This window comes from Anomalospiza imberbis, chromosome 3 (genome assembly GCF_031753505.1).
Source record: "Anomalospiza imberbis isolate Cuckoo-Finch-1a 21T00152 chromosome 3, ASM3175350v1, whole genome shotgun sequence".
NCBI lineage: Eukaryota > Metazoa > Chordata > Aves > Passeriformes > Viduidae > Anomalospiza > Anomalospiza imberbis.
In genome coordinates this window covers 34,999,270-35,018,999 of record NC_089683.1, presented here as the reverse complement: position 1 = coordinate 35,018,999, position 19,730 = coordinate 34,999,270, and the positions used below count along the sequence as shown (strand labels likewise).

General features: G+C 36.5%; 1 protein-coding gene across 4 annotated transcripts in view; it reads left to right on the top strand.

The window, feature by feature from the left end:
* Positions 1–19,730, top strand: part of CEP162 (centrosomal protein 162) — a 44,963-nt gene that overhangs the window by 21,822 nt on the left and 3,411 nt on the right. For all 4 annotated transcript variants that reach the window (XM_068183974.1, XM_068183976.1, XM_068183975.1 and 1 more), the window contains 15 exons: positions 395–659; positions 1,836–2,103; positions 3,810–3,952; positions 4,753–4,980; positions 5,622–5,756; positions 6,695–6,807; positions 7,591–7,696; positions 8,448–8,574; positions 9,469–9,632; positions 11,025–11,129; positions 12,166–12,390; positions 13,483–14,153; positions 14,983–15,124; positions 16,087–16,185; positions 18,985–19,119. In XM_068183974.1, the coding sequence (XP_068040075.1) occupies positions 395–659; positions 1,836–2,103; positions 3,810–3,952; positions 4,753–4,980; positions 5,622–5,756; positions 6,695–6,807; positions 7,591–7,696; positions 8,448–8,574; positions 9,469–9,632; positions 11,025–11,129; positions 12,166–12,390; positions 13,483–14,153; positions 14,983–15,124; positions 16,087–16,185; positions 18,985–19,119 (2,926 nt within the window). The remainder of the gene's footprint in view (positions 1–394; positions 660–1,835; positions 2,104–3,809; positions 3,953–4,752; positions 4,981–5,621; positions 5,757–6,694; positions 6,808–7,590; positions 7,697–8,447; positions 8,575–9,468; positions 9,633–11,024; positions 11,130–12,165; positions 12,391–13,482; positions 14,154–14,982; positions 15,125–16,086; positions 16,186–18,984; positions 19,120–19,730) is intronic.

Sequence of the window (19,730 nt, the reverse complement as noted above, 5' to 3'; positions counted from 1 at the left end):
CTCTCAAGAGCAGACAGCACAGGCCTTGCAACTGTCAGAAACGCAGCTTATGCTTAGCAGATGAGTTCGGGGAGCTTATCATGTAGCTGCACTCAGCAGAAATACTGCTCATTTTTTTAATTAGTGTTAATTGCAGGCTTGCAGGTGTTTATCTTGTAGCCATTTTTGCTACCTTCACAAAACAGTTGCTGCTGGGAAGCGGCTCTTTTTACACAGTGTGGGAGTGAATCTGTATGACTGAATCTGCAAGATGGGTCTTAAAAGAGGCTTAGCAGCTCTTTGAAATTCAGGTAGTTTTTACAGTTGATACCTAAGGAAAAAATGCCCCACGTTTTCCAGAGTGATAGAAAAGCAAAGGGCAAAAGTCTTATATATGACTTCTTTTTTCTTGTAGTCCTGTGAAACTGGTAGGCAGCACAGAAAATGACCTCATTAGCCACTCACCTTTTGAAGACCCACAGAGTAATACATCTTGGGAGAAAAACTTAGTTGAAAGGTTGAACAGAGAAGAAAGCATCTTTCCACAGACAAGCGTGAATGATGGTAACTTTCAGAGGATGACTGAGAAAGAAATTCAGACCGGTGAAGTACAGCCTGATAGACTAAGAGAAAAAATAGGACAAGACTCTCTGTTTTCACAAGGAAGCAAAACTAAAAAAGTAAGTATTACCAACCAGATTTTTGTTATATGGAAGTAATTTTTAAAGGTATGTATTTTTAGACTGCCTGTCACTTGATTGTGCTCTGATGTTAAGAAACTGAGAGACTGTTGTTCTTTTTCTTGAAATTCTCATGTTGCCATTGCTACTGTTAGAGATCACCAAATCCAGTGTACATTGGGACCAGTGGGATTCTTCTTGTCCCAGCCCAACATGTGGAAGGCTGCTGCAATGCCATGTCTCCAGCTCAAGATAGTGATGTCTCTGAGCACGTGATCATTGCAGGGATACATGTAAATGGACAACAGGCTCAGAACAGGGAACATTTATACAGAGAGAACAGTTAGAAATGCAGTTCAGTAAGAATATAGGAGGGACTACATTGGTCAATGTCCAGCTGAGTCAGACAATGCTGACCAGCAACCTGGTCATGTCACCAGCTTTTTTAATCTGTTTTTTTTTCCTCTATTTCCCAGACTTGTTTCTTTACCTATATTTTGTTCTTTCCCTAGAGATCCTGTAAATTTTGCACATTCTTACAATCATCTCAGACATCCCAGAACAAGATTTATGTAATCCCAAATCTTCTCCTTGCATCCCCAAATTATTTTCTCCTTGCATTCCCTAAATTAGCTTCACATTCCTCTAGGCAATCATCATTTGTGTGTGCAAGGCATTGTAGGGACATGGGTTTGGCTGATTTATCTGGTGGATTGCCCATCAGGGCAAACAGGCTAAATGTTTTCATTTGTTGGTCTTGGGAGTTGTGTGCTTTGTTTTTGATGATAAAGTTTAGCAGAGTTCCTCTGCCTGCCACTGTTACTTTATTCATGGCTGGTTTTCTGTATTCACTGTGTTTTATTAGCCTTTAGTCATGACCTACCTTATTTGGTAAGCAAAAGACCCTGTAATGTACAGTACAATTAAAATAAAAATACATTTTCCCAGATCAATTAAATAGAGCCAGTACAAAATACTTGCCCTGTATAGTTCTGAAGTAGAACAGTTCTGTAACATTGCTTACTACTAATTTGTTTAAAAACAATGCTTGCCATCATCCTGAGTCTTAGAGTCGTGTAATTTTGGTAACTGGCTCTGCGTTCTTCACTGGTGAATGCTACCCTCAGTTTACAGCAGAGCCTAAAACTTGTTTTAAACCCATGTGTTCTGTCACAGGCTCTTCGGTCTTGTTCCTTGAAGAATGAAAGATCAGAATCAATGTCAACCAAACCAATGTTACATAAGAATATTAGAAGTCCAGCACCTGTACATAAAAAGAAACCTTCACATGGTCCTCATGGACTGGTTAGAAGTTCTGGCTATGGGAAACCCAGTTTACTTTCAAAGCAGTCTTTTCCAGTCAATGAAAAGAAAATACCAAAAGAAACTTTCAAAAAGACCTGTATGAAAGCCAAAAGTCCTGCAGATAGAGCAAAATCTAAAGGTAATTCTAAGTTTTGAGAGTTTTAATTCTGAGTTTAAGAGCCAGAGAGGTTTGCTTTTTATGCTTCACATTAAAAAAACCCCAAATGTTGTAGAGAAATCTAAACTCAAATACAGTTAAGCGCTGATTTTTTCCTGTATTAGCATGAAATGGCTCCAAGAAAGTCTTTGAGATGAATCTTTTTAGTCTTGCTTCATTTCCACTCACATTTACCACCACTATGAGACTTATCTATTGTTCACCAGTAGGACTGAAAGAGTAAAAAATGCTGGTGTTCAAAAATTAATATCTACAAGTTGACATTTTTCATTACAGTAAATACAAAGATTTGCTGACTCACTTATTTGTATGTTTGAAGCTGAATTCCTGTTCTCAGCTTCTTCTTTTGATCTTTGCTTTCCTAGAGTACAAAAGTACTAAAAAGGAAGTCCTATTTTCTGTTCATGTCTCTTGGAAACACTATGGAAAGGAGAATACCAATATAATCCTGTGAAAGCTGGGTTGCAAGTAAAGGACTGAACCTTTTTATTTTGGGGTGAAGCCTGAAAAGTTTCACGAGATAATTCAGCTTAGTGTCTTTGCAGACAGTGTTTGCTATCCCTGAGGCATGAGCAAGTAACTCTACAGGTACCTGGGCTCTAGTGCACTTCTAGCGTGCAGTGCTTTTAAAAACCCTGCAGGTAGTGTCAGGAAAAGCAGTTTAGGATTATGTTACCTATCTTAGGGAGGTGCTTCAGTGGCAGCTGTTGAACTGAAGGACCTCAGTTCCTCAGTATATTAATGTATCTGTCCCTGAGGAAGAGGTTTTACAGCCTGGTGAACGTGGTAAAGTGAATGACAAGTACTGAGAAAATAAGACCACAGGCTTCATTCAAACTTGCTCTTCCCTCTCCAGTTATAACCATTCACAACAGCAATTTTATGTGATTTCAGAAATTAATCTCACCTGGCCACATTCTGCAGGGGCCTCTTCTATAGCTAGGAGGAGAATAGCATTGAATCAAACAATTGCCAAGTCATCAGTGCTAAGGGAGCACTTTCTGAGGGGTGTGTGACACTAAAAAGGCATGAAAGTTGGAAAAGAATCATTGTCTGGTGAAGGTCTTTTTCAGGTGTAACATTCCTAAGCAGGAGCAGTTGGAATGGCAGTTGTAGTTCCTATGGGAAGACTGAGATGTGAGCAGTTCCATGTATGTTAGTAACTCTAGAGGGATCTTTCTGAATTTCTTACTCCAGTCAAGTTGTTATTTGATGCAACAAATAAATGTTGCATTTCTTTCTGTACTGTCTGCATTCCAAAGTCTGTTTTGAAAATTGGTATGTCTTAGCTTCCCCATAGCTTGAAATATTTTGTGTTTATGTGTACTTAGATAACTGGCCACTTCTGAAGTGGAGGAGTGAGGTTAACCTTGTTTCGTGAAGGATTTATTATCCAGCTGCTTGTTTCAGTTGTTCTCTTGGGTTTTGTTTTATCTTGTCATCAGTTCCTTACTGAAAAAAAATCAAACCCTTCCAGTTTTTCTATAGTATATCATTGTTCTCAAGTTTCTATATTTGATTCAAAATTCAGGTTGTAGGATACTTTATATACCTACAGGTATATAAAGGTTGGATCACATGTATACATATTTTTCTTACATATTTTTCTTAAAGGACATAAAATTCTGAATTTAATTTGTTTTATTTTACTTTCTGCCGAAATGAAGAAGCCTTATTTGCTACTAGGATAATAAGATCTGCAGCAAATGAACCAACTTTGGAGGGAAGTATTAACAGAGTTTTGTCTGGGCAATCAGTTGTTAGTAATCTTGGACACCAGGCTGTGGATTATAACAGGCAATATCATCATGTGAGTAATAACCAGTGATGCTCCTAATTATAGCATGTACAACTTGGTTTGCAAGCCTATTTTTTGAAGGCTTTTAACAATTATCACAAGGTTGGCAAATACTGAAATAGTGAATGAAGACTTCCCTTTGGTCAAATACTACTTTTTGCTTTTAAAATATGCAAATATAATTATACTGCTTTTCAGCTGCTTCGATAGTGCTGTTGCTTTGGTGGTTCTGTATAATTAAAGTCACTTATTAAAGTCTAAAAATTACTGTTTCATTGTAAAAGAAGCTTAAATAGAACTTCTACTTAAAATATTCTGCTATGAATGTTTTAACAGTACTACTGTTCAGGGATCTTTCCTATTTGCATTGCATTAAATATTTAATAGTATCTTCTGACTTCTTCAAGAGGACTGATTTTACAGTACCATAATGGTTTTTCCTTCTCCCTTATCAACTGCATAAAAAAGCTATTCATTAAATACCTAAAGCATTGCTGTTTTTCTAAAAGTAAGATGCATAATATAATAATTCTGGTAGCAAAGAAGTGGCTGTCATATGAGATGTATTTGGTTTTTTTGGGATTTTTTGTCTTGTTTTCCTCATATATATTTTGCAAATTAGAAGGTCACTCGTTAAAATGAATACAGGATGTTTTGCTATTAAAGTGTTGGGAGGGTTTTATTTTGGGTTGTTTTTTTAAGTGTCTTGTGTTGTTGCTGAGAGCCAGACAAACCAGTTAAATAAAACTGATGAGCAGAGTTCTGGTAAACAATCAGCTCAGTCTAATGTTTCCCTGAATTTTCTACCCTAGGACTTATCATCTTCCCCTTTCAAAAGCTGTGATAGGGAGCTGTATTTGTTAAAACGAGTACAAGCAGCAGAGGAGGACCTGAACAGAGCTCGGGATTTGATTCAGCAGCTGGCCAGCAAGCTTTCACAAAAAGAGAAGGAGATGGAGGCCAAGGTAGCAGAACTGAAAACACAACACGAAAAGGAGCTTTCCTGTCTGGGTCAGGAAAACTATGTTCTTCAGAGTAAGGTACTTTATCATCTAGTATTCTGGGCCAATAGAAAAGAAACATTGCTTCTGAAAATTGAATCAATCAACACTTTAGATGAGGTGTTGATGAGCAGAAAATCCAAATTTACACAGACACTGCAACTTTATAAATGCATAGCTGCTGTTACATTTATTGCCTGTAAGACATGATTTCTTTTTTCCTGGAGATAAACCATGTTATCTTGAGTTCCCTTACTTTGCTGTTTTGAGAGTCCTGCAGCAAGTTTATGCAAAGATTTAATTTACTCTCACAGATACCACTTGTTATAGATAAGTACTATATGCTGAGATATTGTTTATAGTTCTTGATGCATTTTTCAATGTTGTGTTTTGTCTGTATGATATATTCCCAGAGTTGTTCCACTATACCCTTGTTGCAGATAACTCCCTGCATCATAACATGCCCTCCTGTCTAGACACATAAGAACAAAACTTCTAGCTTTTCCCGAACATTTTATACCTTTTCTCTGTTTCATAATGCTTCTGTAAAACTCCAGTAAGAGTCACTCATTAGTCTGCTCTCATACCGTAATGAAGAGATTGGACCTATTTTTGTAGTCATGCAGAAAATTCCAAGTTGCTAACAAAACTTTCTTACTGTTCATGTGGTTTTTTCTAAGCTAAGAAGTATGGAAGAGATTACCCAAGAAAAGAGGTGGACCCATGCAGCAACAATTCCTATAACTGAGGAAAAACTGGCCCAAATACAAAAAGAGATAAAAGATCAAGAGGTCATTATTCAAGGTTATCAACAGGTAACACCACATGTCATGTTCAGCTGTGTTCTGTCCAGTTTCAGAAACAAAATAGTTCAATGATTACTACTTTTCTGTTGAAAACCAGTATCTTGTTTTCTATAAAAGTGGATGGAATTTGGATGTGAAGGGCAAACATATTGCAGGTTTAAAAAGTCTTTCACATGTCTAGTTTGGACTAGTTTTTCCACAGTTCCATGTAAATGTTCTAAATTGTAAAAATCGGTAACTTTTCAATTGAGAACTGGGAAAATACTTTTTGGTCAATGAAGAATCACAAACTCTTTGCCCAAATGTTGCTGAAAATTAGTACGTTTAAGTAGCATTTGAAATCTGAAAAATTTTGGGTTTTAAAATGTTTTTCTCAAGATCTGAGCAGCAGATTTCAAGGTAACCTTATTAGCGTGCCTGATTTATATTACTTAGTCATGTGGAGAAATAGATAAATCAAGCTTAATAATCCTTTTGAATACTTGCAGCAGCAAGATCCAGTAGCTAGCCCAACCAGCTTCCAGCTGATGCTCAGCATAATACCTTGATATAAACACAATGCCTTTCCAATATGTTTGTGAGTATCCCAAACAATGATTAGTGTCCCCAGGACTGGAGCTTGGGCAGGCTGAGCTCTGATGTATCAGCACTCACCCCTGAACATGTTTTTAGAATATAGTTGGGATAGTTTGTAGAGGATCTGTCTTAGATCCTTCCTGCAGAGTGAACAGACACTTGGATGAGATTGTAGATAATGAAAGTAGATATCCATTTTAGAAGCTCAGTAATTAAATATTTTATTAAATTATTAAACTATTAAATTATTAAATTAAATATGTTTTCTTCCACTGTTTCAACAGGGAAACTGTGATTCATAGAAAATTGTTTTATAACTGAAGAAAACAGTAATCTGTGAACATTCTTTAACTTTGTCTGTCTCGATTTAGGAAAATGAGAGGCTATACAAACAAATGAAAGAGCTACAAATCCAAAACAAAAAAAACGAGGAACGAATGTTTAAGGAGAATCAGTGCTTAAAGTCTGAATTAATACAGTTAAGGTAGGTTCATTTACATATCTGACCTAAAATCTCCAGAACTTTCTGTTGTTTCTTGGGTTTTTTTAATGAAGAACCATTATGAAGTCTATCAGGTGCATGTTTTCTAGTCTTTCTAAGGTTTGTGGTCTTGTTTCTTCTTTTGAGAATTGATTTGTGTTGATTATGGGCACTTAATTCTTTGTTTTCTTGATGGTGTTGCAAACCCATGGGAAGACTAGAGACTTCCACTTGGGAAATACTTCAATTTTCTTATTCATATCAGAATGCATAATACATTATGCTACACTTGTTGTGATATTATGGCTCTGCTGATGTTGTCAAGATGTTTTGATGCTGTTGTAAAATACACAGTAGATCAGGGGGCACAATAGGTTCTGCTAGTGGAGAAACAATTCTATTCACTGCATTGTAGGTCCTGTGAGATTTGCATCCTGTGCTAGTAATGAGGAAAAACAACCTAGCAATTGTGTGTACTCCTAATCTACAGATCTTTGCTTTGGAGAGGCCTGTAAATGAGTTCCACTGTTGCAGGGTAGATTTTTATTTCCTTCCCTTGTGTAGTCCAAATAAACTAGTTTGTGCGAGGTGAGAAGACTTCACCTTACAGTGAATTTTGTTTGTGTATAAATGTTGTGCATATTTGCTTCTCTTTTTGTTTTGAACCTGCACGGATTGACTTTGTGGTACAATTTGGGGGGCAGGGGGTTGTGTTTGTTTTTCAGTAGCCACTGATAGTATGCTGAGTCACCACATTGCATAACTGCTTTTGCTTTTGCTGTTTAGAGAAAAGATAGAGAAGATTAACAACCAGTCACGAGTCATGCAGGATTCTGAACCAGCCAGAAATCAGAGTTTCACAGAATTGATTTCAGAGCTTCGAGCAGCACAGGTAGGTATATACCAAGCCTTAAGAGAACAGAGTAGTGCCTTTGCATGTAGCACACAAATACAAATAATACCATTGGAAACAGGAGGAGCACACATGGCCCGACGCACACAGGCCTGACGTGTCCTGCTCAGCAGATGAGGATAGGAGCTCACTAGCAGTAACATACCTACATGCACCATGCACTCGGCCTGTTTACTGGCTGCTCCCAAAGTCTCAGCCCCCTAGTTGATTTTTGCTGTACCTGTGCATACCTAGGACCAAGGGACTCCATCTCTAGAGGTGGCTCTGGCACCAAGACCTTTTGTCCTACTTGGTCTTGAAGTTTGCTAGTGTACATGTGCAGCAAAAGGAGAGACTGCCTGCAGAAAATGGCAAGGAGTAGAATGTAGTAGGATGAACTGTTTGACAATACATCTGTCCATTTAACCTACAGTCTTCAGTCTCAGAAGTAAGTCAAGCCATTTTCTTTACTGACCCTCTCAAAAGACAGAGGTTTTCTACTTCTTTAACAGTTAATTAAGGCTTAAAAAATCTGGGGTTTAGGGTTTTTTAAAATGTTTAGCTTATGTTTTCCCATGCTCTGCTATTGCAGGGCCTGACAATAATACCAAAATTAAAATACCTTATTGTTGCTGTGCTCAGGTGTAACTATTGTGATTTAATCTTTGTATGATGAAAAGGCATGCTGAGGGGTTTTGTGTGATATTTTGTGTTTAGTTATTCATGTTTTACTGTTTTCTCTAAAACCCAGAAAGAAGAAGCTAAATTACAAGAAGAGATAAGACGTCTAAAACAAGATAAGCAAGCTCTTGAGGTAGACTTGGTACAAGCCAGGAAAGAGAGAGATTTAGCCAAAGTCCAGATTGCATCTGCATCAAGTAAAGCACCTTCATTTTGTTGAATAATTTTGCTTACTTTGCATTTCAGAAAATAAATATGTAACAAAAACTTGTTTCTTATTAAAGTACTACTTAGCGAAATCGATCTAGACCATTTACAAATATTGTCTGAACTTCTAACAAAAGCATACAGTGAAGGACATGCTGCAGTACTCTGTTAGAAAGTATCTTCCTGTATCCAACCAAACTTTTTGTTGTGACCTGTTACCTTTGATTTCTTGCCAATCTTTCACTGGACATGGAAAAAATATTATTTCAATTATGTGACAACTCTCTTCATAAGAAAACATTTACTATGTTACATCTTAGTCTCCTATTTAGTTCTTGCCCATTTTTTACCTATAACTTACACCTTGGGACTTTTTTCAGCATTCTTATCAGAGCTTTTTCCAGTTTCAATTAATGAGAGAGGGCTCAAAATTGGCTCTCATTTGCAGTGTCAGGCATCACAAATGCTAAGAGCAGAAATATTTACCTCCATGTCTCTTCTGAAAATGCTTGATCCCTAAATGGGAGGATTATGATCAATAAACATCAAAGCATATATTCTATGTTGTCATTCATCTTGATGCTTAGATGGTTTGTTTACTAGAGCATGATCAAGAATAGATCTCCCTGAGATTCTCTTTTGAGTACTTTCTATGGTGAACTGTAAGCCATTGAGTACTGCTATGTATGAGAAAAACAAAGGGGTTTTTACAAATACTGTTGCTTTTAAAATCCTAATTAGGATCTGGTTTTAAAACTACTTCAGCAACAGTGTTGTCAAAATGGTAAATACATGAAATATGCTGAGGAAGACAGTGTTGACTAATTACTCCTTCAATACATAATTGCTAATAAAACAATTCTAAGAATGTTTTATTCTTGTAGGTGAGAAGTCTTATGAATTTAAAGTTATTGAAGAATCGTACAAACAGGAAATTACTCATTTAAAAAAAAGACTTCAGTGGTATGCAGAAAATCAAGATCTTCTGGATAAAGATGCAGCCCGTCTTAAAGATGCAAGAGAAGAAATTGAGAAACTAAGACTAGAGGTGATAATATCTAGCTTTATCTAAGAAGTTGGAACTGAAAATTGTTGTTTTTTTTTTCCAGTGATGAGTGTAATGTAATTATTTCCTTCATAATAATCCCTTTTTTTTTGGTATATCAGATTGGTTCTATTAGACATCTTGCCCATGCTTCGGAAACAGAAGTAACATGCTTCCCTAAAACCTTAACATTTCTTGACCTAAAGGAAAGAAGTATATTATTATGTTAAAAACTAGGAACACCCTTCTTCTCATTCTCTTTTTCTCCTTTTTCTCCATAGTAACTTAGGCAACACTTTTTTTTCTTTTCTCTTAAGTACCAGTTCTAAATTCTTTCTTAGGAAAAACTCCCCGGTTACTGTAGTAGGGAGGAAAAACCCAAAACACTTGAAATCTAAAACAAAACTAATACATGAATCTTGAATACTGGTGAGATTTGCATTGTCTGCTTGTCAGTACGTTGGACATAGGATTCACAAAAACCAAACATTTTACCAGTGCTAAAATGTAACTGATCTTGGAATCTTTTATTAGAGAGATCGCAGATGGAAGGAGGTGCTTCTGAAGGAGCAGCCAGGGACAGGTACCACCATATCAAACTTTGATCAAGATGTCATCCCTGTGAAAGAAAATATTTTTATTGACATTTTTTCTGGGCTGGACTGGTGTCTAAAAATTCTGGTGCCTAGAGCTGTGACTTCATAGAAATAATCAAATTAGTCAAACTATAAAATGCTGGCATAAAAGCATAACTTAGCATGACTTGGTTATATTAGTAATCTGGGAGAGAATTCAAGATAGGAATATTTTTAAATATCCAGGATATAATATCCCTGTACAGGCTAATAAAGGTAGGAAATTCAATTTTAGATTATAGCTTTGAGTCCTTATGACCAGGCATCACAGGAGTGCAGGAACATGAGTTATCCAGCTCCTTCCCCTGATTCTGGTACTCAGCTTTTATTTAGGCACAACATAACATTGCCTTTTGGCTGTTTCTATATCTCATCACATAGTGTAGCATTGCAAATCACAAACCGTTTCCTAAACTTATCCTGAAATCATGAAATGCACTGTAGCACTTTATGACTTTTACCTTACTAATCAAGCCTACATACTGGCAGTATGAAAGAAACAGTATTACTGGTATAAAGACAAGAGTGTCCCAGAGCTGAAATTCTCTTTTTGGTTTCCATATCTAATTTCAGTTGCTTTGGAGAAGGAAGCTGTCATGTGGGTTTACAGTCTGAAGAATCATTTAGTGCAGATATTACCATTACATGTTTTTAAGTGGCAGCATACTTCCATTATATTGTGTGTGTTTGAAATGCTTTTGTACTACAGGACAATGGCTCCCAATACATATTTCAATTTGTTTTCTCATAAATTGGACAGGTTGAGAAGCTCAGAGCTGAAGCAGGAGGTCAGTGTGTGCAACAGAAGAAACGTTTGCGAGACAGAGCAGCAGATGCTAAAAGAATTCAGGATCTTGAGCGACAAGTATGCAATAAAATAACTGTCTTTCATTTAACCTTTGTTTCAGATAAGATCTCTTAAAACCACAGTGCTTTCATAAGGATAAAGTATAACATGAAGTTCTGTGATAAAGTAGCTTGTGTTATTGGACACTCATAAACATAAAAAGCTGCAATTATTTTCTTTGAAGAGCTCTTCTTGCTACTATATTCTAACACGCTGATATCCCTTTTAAAATCTTTTAAAATAACTGCTTAGAGTTTCTTTAAAAGGGGCAAGAGGGCAAAAGCCAAAGCTTGCTGTTTATCTTCTAACACTCCTGTCCATGTTCAGTGATTCCTTAACCGTATGACGAATTTCAGCCAAGTTGATTCAAGAGTAGGGGTTTAAATTCTATTGTATTCCTACAAGATTCATGAAAACTGGGGGAATGGAGACCTTAAAATCCATGTTTCTACTAAAGAAACATCAAGTGGAAGTGGGCCTTCCTGAATTTTAGGAGGTGGCAGTTGCATTAGTTACGGATGTGCCAAGAACCTTTGTAGAATTCTGATATGAATATCTTATCCATAGATAAGAGAGGGACTTCTTATTAATGTTGGGTGCAAAGTGTTAGTTTTACATCATTGCAGATTACAAAATAAGAGGCATATAATCTGTTATATGAAATATGAAATTAAATATCTATTAAATATCTTTAACATTTGGAAAAGTAGAATGTGAATGCAAATCCAAAAAAAAAGCATATTCACAGCATTAAGAGCCATAGTCAAATCCCTTTTTTTGTCTTTCTTTAGTCTGTTTACATAAGTTAATCTGAACCAGAGCAATATTTTGTTTAAGATCATGTGTAAGTTAGTCAGTAAGAGATGACGAGTCTTTTCTGTAAAAAAAAAACCATAAATGGGAGAAATATAAAATAATTCTCAATATATGCATCTATAGTTTTCATTCTTCCATCTTAAGGGAATGAAATTTGTTAACATTCTATCACTTATTTCTATTCCCTTTTCATTAGAACTTTTTTTTTTGACCTTTGACTTAATTTTCTTATGAATAGATCAGAGAAATGGAAGGAATTCTAAAAAGAAGGTATCCAAATTCTTTGCCTGCTTTGATTTTTGCTGCTGCTGCTGCTGAGAAAACAAATGATCTTTCAGCTAAAACAAACACAGTTGAATTTTTGGAGAGAAGAATAAAGAAATTAGAAACAGAACTTGAAGGTAAAGATGATGAAGCTAAGAAAAGCCTTCGTGCCATGGAACAACAGTTTCAAAAAATAAAGGTAAAAGTTGAGTGGTCTACTTTGCAAGTAATAGTCACAAGGCAACTAAGTCTAACACAGGGTAGTGGTTAAAACTGAAGGCTAAGACCACATTCAAAGGAAGAAAATTACTCAAAGAATTCAGAACTGGAATTTCAGTACCTTCAGCATCTAAGATAAAAATAGCATTGAAATTGCTGGGGTAGTACTGAAACGAAGAGGACATGTTCTCAAGGCATAATAATTTAATTCTTACAATTAAGGTAAGTGGTTTTCACCCTTTGGGTCAGAGCAGCTGCTTCTCTAATTCCTTGTTGTACCAAAGGCTCTTATCTCAAAGGTCTGCTGACAGCATTTCTGCAGGGAACATTGGGAACTACTAAACATACTGTCCAAAAACTACATGACAATGAGCCTAAAGACTCAGGTAAGGAAGCATGGAAGTCTGGCAATTTACTTCAAGGAAAAGGTGAACTGCACAAGTGCTTAATGAGCAAGACAGGAAAGCATTGGCCAGCTGTTCCACCTTTTCTCCATGAGCCACTCATGATACTTTCCTCAAAGGCCAAGCTATTAAGAAGGTTAGGTTTTCCTCAGCTCATTAGGAGGAAAGATTCTGTGTCTTTCTGAATTCATACTTCTGTCTTCATAGTTATAAATGCATCAAAAGAAAGATCTGTTAAAAATTAGGATGTTTTGAAAAAAGTGAAGTACAACTTTGAACATGTGACATGAATGTTTGCCAGCTGACATATAACAACTACATAATGACAAAATTAACATTAGTAGCATCTGAAGAGAATTCAGTTACATAAAAATGAAATATGTTCTTGTCAATATAATTGTCTATCCCATAGTTACTGCATCCATTGTGATTAGATTATTTTGTTGTAAAATTTTGAGTAATTCTGTTTTACAGCAGACTTAATAATTTCACTAATTTCTGAACTGATTGAGTAGTTTGTTTGTAATCCTGATTTGTACTGTGTCTGAAATCTTTCTTCAGAAGAAAGATTTCAGCAGACAGAATTTAAAGAATAATAAGAAGAGCTAATAATAACAGTACACTTATGAAACTGCTTTTTTTGTCACTACTTTCTACTCCCCTCCTAGATACAGTATGAACAAAGACTTTCAGAGCTTGAGCAACTACTTGCCAATGAATTTATGAATGAAACACCAAAACTGAATAGTGATAAAGCCACTTCTGCGGAACTTGAACAGGAGCTTCAGAATCTAAAGAAGACCCATCAGATCACTGTTGGAAACCTCCAAACAGAAATTGAAAATCTTAAAAGTCAAAATTCCCAATTAAAACTCAGAAGTAAAAATGATAATAAAGACTTAGAGTCCATGGACTCCAAGATGAAACAAGGTAGTACAAAAGACAGGTTGTTAAAACTAAATGAAGAACTGGTCACCAAAAATAGAGAAATACAAGACCTCACAAAAACTGTAGAGAAACTTCAAAAAGAAAGGATGGTGATGTTGTCTGATGATAATTTGAGAAATAAAACAAACACTGTTGGGAACTCTACAGAGGTCTTGAAAAAGAATACCTCAGCAACAGATAGAAGGAATTCCAACAACACTGAACCCCATCTAAGCATTTTCAATGATGACAAAAAACACCAACCACATACCTTTTCTGAGTCTCATCTCTCGGAAGTTCTGCAAGAAAATGCACATCTGAGAGCGGAGCTGGAGAAATTGTCCCTGGAAATGAGCCAGCAGCGGGTGCAGTCTCAAGCAGCACTGGCTTATTCTGAAAGTAACATACGAAGGTAAATGCTCGACATATTCCTTTAAAAACCTTAAAGCATTGGCAAACATAGGATTGAAGTAGCACATTAACATGTCAGCCATGCCCGAAGGTTGCTTATACCTTCATTTGTACTGTTTCTGGCTTTGGTGGTTGTTTTGGTTGGTTGGTTGGTTGGTTTTTTTTTTGTTACTTTGGGGTTTTTTTAAGCAGTGCACTATCACAGGCAAATCTGTGTTAACACTTTTATTAATACTACAAATTCTTACGCTTTTAAGTAAAATATCTCAGTGTAAATCATCATATCTTAGATGCTTTGTGTTGTATGTATCATTAATACTTGGTCCATGTTCTTTCCTTCAAACCTGGAGTGTGCTTCCAGTGGAATTTACTTGGCCAGCTGTAGGAACCTTATACTTCACATAGTCTCCCTTACATCCCTTCACAATCAAAGCAGAAGAAATCGACAAGCAATTTATATTGCAAAACATTCTTTTCTAAAATAGATACCTAAAAGAAGATAGCTGCATTATGATCAAAAAGCATGTATTTTCTTGCCACTGTTTTAATAAGAGGAACCAGCAAAGATGATTGGCTGAATTTTTTGTATCCTAACTGCCTCTAGTTAGATGATACACATATCCACCATTGTAAGTTTCCCACCCTTCTCTCCCTTCAGAGCAGTAGAAGTAATGGTGATCCTGTCTTGCAAGGTTTTGTGATGAAATATCCAAGATATGCCGCCTTTAACATTTTTGTTACTTTGTGTGTTCAAGTGAGAAGCTGCTGCATTTTTGAAGAACTGTCTGTAGCTGCTTTACTGCATCTCACTTTTCTCTTGCTCTGATCAGGATGCAGGAAGACACAGCAGAATACATTGCATCTCTGAAAGCTTCCCACCAGAGGGAAGTCGAGAAGCTTCTTTGCCAGCATGCAAAGGAGCATTCTACTTCTAAAGTAGCTGAGCTAAAGAACAGAGTTTCAACACAGGAGGTAAGATACAGTAGATACATTACTTACATATAGATATATCTTAAAGTTATTTCTTTCTGTTTTACTATAAACTTACTTTCTTTGAAGTAGGACCTATAGTTTTAAAAATCATCCAGTGCCACAGTATTCATAAAATCCCAGAATGGCTGAGGTTGGAAGGGACCTCTGAAGGTCATCTTGTCCAACTGCTCACGAAGGTCATCCAGGACCATGTCCAGGTGGCTTTTGAGTATCTCTGAGGAGGGTGATTCCACCACTTCTCTGGGCTATTTTACACATGGTTTAAAGGATAGAAAGAGCTGTTTCATTCAGATTATTTAAGAACATTTCAAAATAAGGAAAGTAACTTGAAGACTGAGGCTTTTTTTCATATAGTACATATGTACCTGTGTGCTATTTAACAGCCCATGCACACACACATGTTGGAGGCAGTTAATGCACACAGCACTCACACCTGCACTTACATTACAATCACAGAATCACAGAATGTTAAGGGGTTGGAATGGACCTCAGATCATCTACTCACAAGCCCCCTTGCCATGGACAGGGACATCTCCTGCTAGACCAGGTTGCTCAAGGCCTTATTCAACCTGGCTTTGAACAGTGCCAGGTTTGTGGCATCCACAGCCTTCCTGGGCAGCCTGTTCCAGTGTCTGATTACCCTCAGAGTAAAGAATTTCTCCCTAATATTTAACCTAACCTTCCCTGATTTCAATTTGTACCCGTTACTCCTTGTGCTGTCACTACAGTTCCTGATGACGAGTCTCTCTGGATTCCCTGTAGGCCCCTTCAGATACTGGAAGGTTGCTATGAGGTTTCCACACAACCTTCTCTTCTCCAGGCTGAATAGCCCCAACTTTCTCAGTGCTGCTTATTTTTTTTCTGTGCTTCTCCTGCATTGGTTTTCACATGTTGTCATGGGTGTGTATGCTAATGATAAAATATTTTTAAACCTTTTTTAGATAATAATAAAACATCTTCAAGAACAACTTGGTGAACGAGAGAGACATCAAGAAGCTCTTTTAGTTTCACAGATAAGAGAGCAGCTCCTACAAAAAGAGGTACATTTACATTTCAATGGGTGTACCTTAGTCTAACAAGAGTTTTCATCCTAATTCATGTCAAGCCTGAAATAATACATAGTAAAATAAGTCTTAGAAACAAAATCTTTGTCAGTTGCTTCTACACCAATTATCCCTGAGAATGCAAAATTTTTGTAATGTGACCAGGAGAACACAGAACAGAATGCAAAATTTTGACCTTTTTTGTTGTTAATATTTTCATCATTATTTTGTTTTAAATGTCTGACATCTGTATGAAGTTTGATCAGCAGGTTAATCCAGGTTTTCATATCCTCTGAGAGTTATGGTGGGTAGTAGTAAATAGACCACAGGACTTTTTCTTTATTCATCTTAATTAAGAGGATGTTTGATTACTGTTTTCAAAAGCTTTTCTTTTTTCATCCTTCAGTGCCATAAAACTGACTTAGGCAGTTATATTCCTGGCTTTCTCCTCTGCTATCTTAAGAAGGGAGAGTTAGCTATAAAAGTTACGAAATTCAATGGGTTTTGAGAGAAGTAGATAGGGTTTTTTTTTTCTAATCTTCTGCTTCTATCAATAGCAAATAATCTAAAATTTACATTTGTTCTTATCTTTGCATTTGGGTTAATGTTTGATCAAATTTTAGCTCAAGCTTTTAGAAACATTGGCTATGTAAATGCATGGAATGGCTATGCATTTGTCGTTCTTGAAGTAGTGCCAGTCTTTGCTGCCATTTCCTTTGCTGCCATTGTTCAGGAGGAGGATGTAGACTGTCTCAGCATTGTGCCTATGCTTCATTCACCATCTCCTTGATGCATGAAGATCACTAATTTTAACTTAATTTTGATTTACTCTAACTTGCAAGGGTTATTATAAGTGATTAATCTTAATCTTACTATATTCAGATTTATCTGGGTATTTATCTGACACAAGCAAAATTCCACCTCTGTTGTGATGTATTTGTATAAAACGGTGGGTTTTTATGGGGAGAAAAAAAAAGTCCTATTAAACAAGTTCTGTGTTTGCAGAATAGAGGCTGAGACTTTGGGTTCATATAGATGTTGGCTTTCCTTACAAAGCTTGTTTCATTCCAGTGGTGTCAGTATATGTAATACTTCTTCCAGGAAAAACAGGGCAAGAGTGCAATGAGACAAATGTTATTGCTTCCTCTATGACTGCTTTACAGATTATTGACAGTGATGGTTTAAGAGAGTGATCATCCAACCTGACTCACGTGGTAGAGGCCAACTTTAAGGTGCTGGTATTTAAGAAAATGTAAAGGAGTGTCTTTGTTACAGAAATCATTGCAAGACTGTACAGAGGGAAATATCTATGTAAAGCCTTGCTTTTGCCCTCTAGCACAACTTCTGTGCTGCTTTTACAATACATCTTGAGCATTAAATGGTTAAATAAGTTTTGCTGAGAAAAGAAGACAACCAGACCTGCCAATGGAAATAGTAGTGATAGGAGAAAGCACCTCACTGGTAATAGGATTGAGTCCTCTGTCTAAAATGGTGGTACATCCAAAAAGGCAAAGCTTTTCCTGAGGCTTCTTGGAAGATTGTTATTTGAATACTAATCTCAGAAATGCTGTTCATGGATGTTTTCCATTAACTGAGTGCTTCCTTTCCTTAACAGCTTGCACATAGCACTGCATTGTATTTGATGTGGTTCTGTCACTGGCAAAATACACAGAGCCTATTTTCTCCTTGTGCTTTTTTTCCTCGTGAGATCTTTTCACTATGATTTTTAAATTGTATTTAACTATATACTTGAGACCACACATAAGCCCTTCCCTTCAGTAGGGCAACTTAGCAGCCAAACAGCAGACACTCAGTTGCACAGACCTTTTGGAACTAAGACTTCTGCTCCTCTGACAAACTTGGCTGAACAGGTTCAAAACTGCTGGAGTAATGGACAGGCAAAAATACACTGACATAGGCCTTGTCATTTTAGAAAGCCACCTTGAAATGTGTAAATAATAGTAAGCTGCCTCAGGGTCACTTCTCAGATTTATAACATCATATGAAGACACAAAGCTTCCAACTACCTGAATTCACAGCAGAGAGGCAAGGATGACTGAGTGCTTGAAGAGGGGTAGCAGCTCTCAAATATATTGGCTAAGGGAAGCTTTATCATAAAGGATGAAGATGTCAAAGTTTTCGCTTTAATTTACTTCCACACATTATGAGTGACCAAAAGATACTTTTGATGTTAAATGAAGGAATATCAAGTCCTTTAAAGTAGGCAAAGAATGAGAATAAACCAGTAGGGCTTTATAAGAAACCTTCCCTGAATTTCTGGAGGATTAGGAAATCGGTTTTAAGTCATTGTCAAGTTATTTTCCCTGGTAATTATTAAACTTACGTGCAGGCTTCTAATCATGTCTCTTAGCAGCATGTCTTTAATTAATTTAGTTCTTAGAAATACACTGGTATCTTTTGTATTTGGTCTTTATCTTGGGTGTGAGAAGGGAAAGTGTAAGCACATCTAGTCGTAATATTCTCTGTTAACTTTTGTTGTATGAAGTATAAAATGTGACAGAACAAAATCTCTTCATAACATTATTAACAGGACTGGATTTATCAAAGAGGACTAGACTTTCATGTCCTCAAGCTATTTCTTCAAAATGAAAAATCCTGGTATAAGTCCCTGAGTCCCTGTTAAAGCTTTTGAACAAAGGAGGTTTCTTTTATGTCTTCCTTTCTACAGCTTTTGAATGTAATGATTAAACAATGCAAATACATTTTTAAAGGAATCTGATTTGTACACTGCCTAACACAATGATAACAATTTTCATCAATTCTCTTTGACTGTAGGTGGCGAAATTGTTGGAAGAACTGAGAGAGGCTAGGGAGAGCCAGAGTCCTGAAATGAAACATTTCTTGTGCCTGGAAAAGAAAATCCAGCATATAGAGAGCAGACATGCAGAAAGAGAGCATGAAATTCGAAAGGTACACCAATGCATAGCTGCATTTACTTCTCAAGAGCAATTTATTGCTTTAACTGTAATTTTATGGTATTTATTCAGGCTTATTTAGCTCACACTGCAGGAGGAAAGTAGTTTTTATGCAGCTATGGTTTTGTCTTTGCCCGCTAATGCAAGTGAGTGTAGCTGCAGGCCTGGTCAGCTCGACCCTGCTGTGCTAATTAAGATTACTTGTGTAATTTCCTTGCAGCCTGGTCTAAGAAGGTCTTGGTGTTCCAGAGGGTTGGACTCCAGACAAACCCTTGGAGTCAATATCATTTCATACTTGAGTTTCACAATGAAAGTGAGCCACTGAAAACTGACAAGAGTTTGGAGTGCAGAGTCTAATGTATGATATATTCCTCAATTGAACTGTAGTTATCTAGCCCTTGCAGCCCTATTCAGAGAGGCTACATTAAAAGTATAATAATATCTTGTTTTATTTTAAATTTTAAAACCAGATGTCAAGGAATATGCTTTTAACATACAGATTTTTTTGTTGTGGAAGGATTTCTTCTTGTACATTTCTATATCAGATACTTATTTCCTTTCAAAAAAGACTTGTGCATAAAACAAGTCATTGGATTAAAAATAAAT